Source organism: Procambarus clarkii, chromosome 26 (genome assembly GCF_040958095.1).
Source record: "Procambarus clarkii isolate CNS0578487 chromosome 26, FALCON_Pclarkii_2.0, whole genome shotgun sequence".
Classification (NCBI taxonomy): domain Eukaryota; kingdom Metazoa; phylum Arthropoda; class Malacostraca; order Decapoda; family Cambaridae; genus Procambarus; species Procambarus clarkii.
This window is the reverse complement of record NC_091175.1, coordinates 9,552,558-9,560,534: the sequence shown is the minus strand read 5'-3', so window position 1 is coordinate 9,560,534 and position 7,977 is coordinate 9,552,558. Positions and strand designations below refer to the sequence as shown.

At 50.2% G+C, this 7,977-nt stretch overlaps 1 protein-coding gene across 1 annotated transcript; it reads left to right on the top strand.

Moving 5' to 3' along the window:
* Positions 1–843: 843 nt before the first annotated feature.
* On the top strand, positions 844–7,561 carry LOC123748123 (uncharacterized). Its single transcript, XM_045730316.2, has one exon. The coding sequence runs from the start codon at positions 1,036–1,038 to the stop codon at positions 3,574–3,576; it is 2,541 nt and encodes an 846-aa protein (XP_045586272.2). The 5' UTR covers positions 844–1,035; the 3' UTR covers positions 3,577–7,561.
* The last annotated feature ends 416 nt before the right edge of the window (positions 7,562–7,977 follow it).

Here is a 7,977-nt window from a genome sequence, read left to right as displayed (position 1 = left end):
AGACTCATAATACCACATAATTGGCGGTATATTTGTGAAATACATTGTGTTCCTATGACGAGTCTTCAGAAACCTGGTTTTATTACAGGTACCAGCTTAAATCAAAATTATTAATACTATAATATTTTATATATATATATATATATATATATATATATATATATATATATATATATATATATATATATATATATATATATATATATATGACAATGTCAGACCACGGAGGAAAATGAAACAGGAATTTCCTTAAGTACTTTCGTATATTAAATACATCTTCAGAAGGAAGAACATCTTCAGATTCCTTCTGAAGATGTATTTAATATACGAAAGTACTTAAGGAAATTCCTGTTTCATTTTCCTCCGTGGTCTGACATTGTCACATTCTTAATCACGTGTTTATTTTCGTGATATACACACACATATATATATATATATATATATATATATATATATATATATATATATATATATATATATATATATATATATATATATATGCCAGTGTCAGACCACGAAGGAAGGATTGAAACAGGAATTTCCTTGAGAAGAATATTATTAAAATACATCTTCATCCTTCTGAAGATGTATTATTAAATATGAAAGCACTTAAGGAAATTCCTGTTTCAAACCTTCCTTCGTGGTCTGACACTGGCATATTTTTCATCACGTGTTAATTTTCGTGATTTACACACACACACACACACACACATATTATATATATATATATATATATATATATATATATATATATATATATATATATATATATATATATATATATATAATTTTTTTTATAAAATTTATTTCTAATTTTTTTAATAATTGTGTTCCTTTCTACACTAAAAAAATTTTCTTTAGTACTTACCATGATTGACTGAGAGCCCACGACTAACCTGGTATTGTTTCCCCCGCAGGAGTGTCCCTGGCCGGCTGCTGTACGTCCGGGACGATGAGCCGAGGCGGGGGCAGCCGGGTCCAACCCACGGCACCCGCCCCAGGGCCCGCCCACGCCCACCATCGCCCACGCCCACGATGATCAGTGGTGAGCATGGCATTGTCACGGCCAACCCCGCTCATCATCACGACCCGTCGTCTGCCCTGCGCAAGCGCAAGCGGCTCAGCCAGGTGGTGCTGGAGCTGACTTCGCAGGCCGAGAGACGCTCCCCCGACGACAAGCCCGTGCACGAGTCCTGTCCCAAGGACAATCCGCCCCAGGACAAGCCCCCGGACCCAGTGTCCGCGGCGGCACAGCCCGACAAGAGACTCATGTTCAGTAGACAGCCCGAAGATGTGTCCCAGGGGCCTGGCCAGGACCAGGGGGAAGAGCCGGGGCTGAGCCCTGGCTTAAGCCCCGGGTCCGGCCTCAGTCCTGTGCCCGGACGCAGCCCCGTTCCTGGTCATAGCCCAGTAACTGGCCACAGCCCGGTATCTGGACACAGTCCAGTACCTGGTCACAGTCCTGTGCCCGGTCACAGCCCAGTGCCCGGCCACAGCCCCGTTCCCGGCCACAGCCCCGGTGTCAGCCCTGGTATCAGTCCAGGATTGAGTCCTGGACTCAGTCCAAGAGTCACAGTTCAAGATGAATCAGGGCAGGAAGCCATGAAGGTAGACACTCCGCCCTCTCCTAAAGAGGGACCCGGGGAGGCAGGAGGGACAAACACCCTCCCAGATGCCCAGCAGCAGCAGCAGCGGTCCCCCGGCGTTATACAAGTGCACAGATCAGGGGATAGTGGAGGCGGCGGCGGAGGCGGAGGCGGCAGCAGCAGCAGCAGCAGCACCAGCAGCAGCTGCGGCAGTGCCGGTCCAGCGAGGTCCCCGCGAGCGGTCCAGAGCGACGTGTTCAGATTCGACTCGGTGGACCGCGAGCGGTACCAGTACCACTGCCGGGCCATCAGCGAGGAGGACGAGGAGGTGTTCTCGCCCGGGCCGCCCTCACACTCACCCCACGCCCGCGACTCCCCGGCCCTCGCCAGGGTCAACGCCGACTCGCCCAAGCTCTCCTTCAGCCCGCTGAGGATCAAGGACCCCAGCATCGACGAGGAGGACATCGACCTCGATACCAAGTCACAGTCGTCATCGTGTGAGGCGTCATCGACGGGCGTCATACGCGGCATCCTGCCCAAGCTGAGTGTGGTGCGCAGCGACGCCTGCGACCCCGGGGGACACTACCCGCCCTGCTCCTGCCACCACTGCGCCCTCGCCGCCAGGGACCCCCACCGTCTGGGACCCTCGGGTCTCCCACACTCGCCTATTTCCCCCCTCACGCCCACATCCCCTCACACGCCCATCTCGCCCTCCCCGGGCCACAATGTAGAGCACTACTTCCCTCCCACGGTGTACCTCCCAGATCTCTACCGCCGGAGATCCCACTCGGACTCAGACCTGCAGCTGTGGTTCGACCAGAAGGGCCGCTGCACTGAGGCGGCAGTGGCCAGCAGCAGCACCAGCAGCAGCGCTGCTGGACCGTCGGGCGAACAGGCTTCGACTCGACAGTCAGTGTTGCGCCATGGCCGCCCCATCCCCCAGCCGCTGTACCTGCCCCGCAAGGGCGGGTCCCTAGAGTCCGACACCTCCTCCCCACAGGACTCCCCGCTGGACCTGTCCGTCAAGACCAGCGGCAGCCTCAAGACCGGAAGCACGTCCAGCACGGACAGCCTGGTGCTGCCCGTGTCCCTCTCCTCCCCTCACTCCCCCCTTTTGGCGGCGCCAAAGGACACGACCCCACCCCCACGGTCTCCCGGGGCGCCGGACCACCGGACGCTCTCCCACCTGCCCGTCCCCATAGTGAAGGGCGACGTGGCCTCCTACAGTACCAAAGATAGCGTGGCCCTGCGCTACCACTTGGAGGTGTCCCCCGTGGTGGAGGAGATGCCGGCGGGGGCCGACGTGGCCTTCGTGTGCCCGGTGTGTGGCCAGATGTTCTCCCTCCACGACCGGCTGGCCAAACACATGGCCTCGCGGCACAAGAACAAGCAGGTCGACACCAGCAGCAAGACGTACATGTGCGATATGTGTAAACGGTCGTTCGCGCGCTCCGACATGCTGACGCGACACATGCGACTCCACACTGGCCACAAGCCTTACACCTGCCGCGTCTGTGGCCAGGTGTTCTCCCGCTCCGACCACCTGTCCACCCACCAGCGGACACACACCGGAGAGAAGCCCTACAAGTGTCCCCAGTGTCCCTACGCGGCGTGCCGGAGGGACATGATCACCCGCCACATGCGCACGCATGCGCGCTACGAGCTGCACGAGTCGTCCTCCATGGAGGAGGGAGGGGAGGTGGCGAGGCCCAGCCTGCCGGTCCGCTCCCTGTCCGAGGAGCACCCATCCCCGAGCCCCCTGCTGGATCTTCCCTGCTCCCTGGCAGGCCCTCAGACCCGCACTCCCCAGGGCTCCCCACTCTCACCGGGGCCCCACACAACCACCAGCGGAGGGGGTCAGAAGCAGGTTCTTGGGCCCCCCACCATGGGGAGCGGCGCCCCCATGCCGGTAATGGGGCTGGGCGGGGCGGGTATGATGGGAAGACTGCCGCCCCAGCTTCAGCGGCCCAGGAAGCAGGAGGAAGACTGAAAGAGCCCTACATGACATGTCTGGTTCATGTTTTTTTGCCTCACTGAGGTTTGTCTGGATGAAGGTCGTCCCTCCTTGGCAGGGAGGCCGTTGGAGGCCAGAGTCTCTCCCGCGAGGTGTTCTGGCGTTGTCTGTGTGGCGGCAGCGGCGACCCGTCGTTACCCGCTGTGGCCGTGGCCAGCCCGTCGCCTGGTGCGACCCGGGCTTGGTCTGTCCCTGTCTGTCTGTCTCTCCGTCTGCCTAAGCGTGCTGCCCGGCCCCGCCCCACTCCCCCCAACACCCCCCTCTCTCTCCCTCTTGAGGGCGAGGGGGGGGCCATCCATGGCACTCTGGGGGGGGGGGGGGGAGGGCCGGGGCCGGGCACGCGTGTTGGTGTCAGCACGTGGGTGTCTCAGTGTCAGTGGTCACGTGTTGTGTCATGTATGTGCCGCATGCGGCGTCTCGGGCGGCGGGTCTGCCGGAGGTTGCGCCCACTGTGGGGGGCAAGGGGGCGGGTTCTGCCACCCCTGTTGGAGCAGCGCTGCCGCAGGTGGGAGAGGAAGACTACACGCTGCTGCTGCTCCACCGCCCCCCCCACACTCCCCCCCCCCCCAAGTCTCTCGGTGTGAAGGTGTCTGCTGCCTGAAGTGACCGGGCGTTCTGGCGCCTCCTGAGGGCGTCCTGGCGCCTTTGGGGGCGTCGTGACCACTTGCTTAACTCACGTCCACCCGCCAACACGAGGGCGCCACAGGTCTGTCAATGGTACCTGCTAATTTAATGATATAGATAACATTACTGTAAGGTGAGCGACCCCCACGAGGTGTGAGGGACGTGAGCGACCCCCCGAGGTGTGAGGGACGTGAGCGACCCCCCAAGGTGTGAGGGACGTGAGTGACCCCCCGAGGTGTGAGGGACGTGAGCGACCCCCCGAAGTGTGAGGGACGTGAGCGACCCCCCGAAGTGTGAGGGACGTGAGCGACCCCCTGAAGTGTGAGGGACGTGAGCGACCCCCCGAGGTGTGAGGGACGTGAGCGACCCCTACGAGGTGTGAGGGACGTGAGCGACCCCCCGAGGTGTGAGGGACGTGAGCGACCCCCCGAGGTGTGAGGGACGTAAGCAACCCCCCCGAGGTGTGAGGACGTTCGGACACGGGCAGGCGATGTATAGCAACGGGGCCCGACCATGTCTGGTGGGCAGCAGCGACCTCCAAGCCTACACACTTTATACCCAGCTATACATAAAAAACAAAAAAACACACCAAAAAAATCCCAGTGTCAACAAGGACTCCAAGCCTTACTCGTGTAATGAAGAACCTTCCATTGTCGCCCGCTGCGGGTCACACAACCCACACGGACCGTCACAGAGGCCGTCCATGTGAGGGAGTTGCCGCTAGAGGGCTGCTAGACGTCCAACGTCGAGTTTTTAGGCTTTTCGACCAGCTGGTCGTTTAGGAGGGTAAAAAAAAAAAGAAAGGTGTAGAGCCTGGAGGTCGTCGCTGCTTGCAGCACATGGATGCTTTTGGAGTACTCGGGTTCCAAGTCCTTTTATGTATTATCAAAGCGGTGGTCATGTTTGCCTCATGTTGGTATTTATAAACGTTTTTGTTTCCTTCAGTTCTCTCGCCCATACTGTAGAGATGCCCGAGCCGCGACACTGCTGGGCCGTTAGCGCTCCGCCAATTGAGATATACACACCAATATATATATATATATAAATATATTTTAATGTCTTTCTTTTTTAACAATTGTCTGAGCCACATTCTTTCTTAGATCACTCGGACCACGCTCACGCACGCAGGGCCTGGATATGCTCTAGATTTCACAGGCCGTCTATCGCAATGCAGGTTAAAAAAAAAAAATTTTACCCTCACCAGCAGGGACTATATTGTTGGCTCAACCTTGCATCCTATATGGGACCCTCGTTGTCTTCTGAATGGACTCTCCAAACTCACACCTTTCTACCATGATTTTTGTTGCTGTATTTTATTGTATATTATTTTTTTTCCTCTGACAAAGTGCTCACGTTTTTATGTTTCCTATGAAAACTTTTACAACTTTTAATTATTATAATAATAATTATTATTATTGTCATCATCATCATCATCATCATTGTTTTATAAGCATATTTGTGACATATATGAGTTGATTATGTGACAAAGGCGAAGTATTATATAGAGAACTGATGTGAAAATCTCCATCTCTCTCTTTTTTTTTTTAATGTTGATAAAAACACTTGCCAGGGCAATTGTAAAAGAGGTCCATAGCTGGCAAAAAACATAAATTTGAATGTATTACCTTGTATTCAAAAGGCGACAACAGAACAGTGCTTGGAGAGTCTTGACATGTGGCTGTGAGCCCGATCGCTCCCTTTTCTCTTCTCTAATTGCCTTAGGGGCTACCACGAGTCGATATTTTTGTCGTGCAGAGGCATAAACCCACAGTGAAGGTAGCCTCCACTCACTAGTGGACGGTGGTGTTAGTCAGTTGCTCGCGTAGAGTTGCCCAAGAGTCGTGGAGCGGCTCAATGGTGGCAACAACACTGTTTTATTTTGTATTTTTAAGGGGAGGAGAGGGGATAGTTCTTTTGGTTTATGCCTTTATACGGGGAAAAATATCGCCTCTAGGTATCAGTAAAAGAGGAGTAAAAGGAGCCGTTGGTCGCTCTTTGAGGTGGGACGTGTGGTCCCGCTACTGCCCCTCTGCCCTCCACTGTATCTCCAAGTCCCCCTGGAGCATACACCGCGCCATATCCCCATCAGTAGTACCACAGGTTCCGCCATGGTTGCACGGAAGCAAGGACAAAAAGAGATCAGATATGTACAATGATTGCCCTGAACTTGTTGCAAAGTATTGTTTAAATTACACATGCTGTCTATTTTTAATTAGTTTCTAAAGATTCATTCACTTGGAATGTGCCAAATTTGTGCGGCCAGTTTTTCTTTGGGTTGTTCGGCAGTTCAATGTGGCTGAAGGTGTTGCCAAACTACTGGCCACTGCTAAACGACCCAGTTAGGTATTTTCTCCATTAATTTTTTCTTTTGTTGTTTCCTGTGTATCTGTGAGTGGGGGACGCCTAGCCTTAAGCCCACGACCACTGCCTCAGTGTAACTCTTCTCTTGCCTCTTTGTCTCGCGATATTGAGAACTGTGTTAAGAAACGCATCTTGTAAAAAAATTTTTTTTTACTGTATCTAATTTTGTAAGTATTTCATTTTGTGTCCATGTATATGTTGATCTTTAGTCTATTTATGTTTATTGTAAATATCATTATCATTATTTTTATGTTTAGTTTAACACATGAACACTCCTTAAAAAAAAAAGACATGAACTCTTGTCATACATGGAAGTAAGTGTTAAAATAAAGGTGCTCTTAGGTCTAAATATGACGATTTAAGGTATGTGACGCGACCTAAGATGCGAAGGTTGGTTAACACTATCTTCTGCTATTATTGCCGGGTCGGAGCTCACTTAGCAGAATTGGAATCTTTAAAATTGAAAAAATAAAATAAAAAATAAAACTCAAATTTTCCATTAGGGAAGCGAGAATTATTGAATCTGCAAAATAATGATTAAAATTGATATAATAATAATAATGACAATAATAATAAAGTAAAAATAATTTTAAATTTGATGCCTTGATATTAGAATTGCCTTTTTTTTTAATTAGCAAAAGGGTTAATTAGAGTAATTTAAGTGTGCAGTAGATGCTAAGTGAAGACTTGTGTACCAGGCGATAAGTCCCAACATTATGTGATAGTTGGTCAATCTCTCCCTCCCCCCCCCCCCAATTGTCAATATGGTAATAAATCATCTTTTAAAGTCTTCTGTCATTGCATATGAACACCACCGAGATGTGTAATCTTGAAGAGAGGAAAGAAATATTACAAATCAGGTGAAGGACTTTTTTACATTTTTGTTTTAGGTCAATGCCAACATTTTTGTCCCCTCAAGCTTTATCCAAATCAAAGTGATGTTTATTTTTGTCTGAATATATATATATATATATATATATTTATATATATATATATATATATATATATATATATATATATATATATATATATATATATATATATATATATATATATATATTTTTTTTTTTTTTCCGGTAGAAAGCAACACCAGGTAGCAGAGGAGCAGACATCCTCGGCCCATTGTCCACCGTTTTATTCAGGTGTTAAATTTCATTTTCTATAATTTCTATTTGCCTTTTTTCACCTCTTAACTACATAATTGTAATTGTTTATATTTTATTTTAGCTGTTTTTCTTCTCCATTTTGTCCCCCTCCCCCCACGAATTACCCGCTTAATTTAAACTGCAATTCGCATTGTCGGTTTAAAATGTTAAATTTTGCATCTCTCTTCCCGGGTTTCATTCCTGGGGTTTTGAATGACTCAGGCAGCATTTCTTCACGGTTCACTCC

Bases quoted from the DNA above. Each gene is read 5' to 3' on its own strand.
- LOC123748123 (XM_045730316.2), top strand. From the start codon at position 1,036: ATGATCAGTGGTGAGCATGGCATTGTCACGGCCAACCCCGCTCATCAT.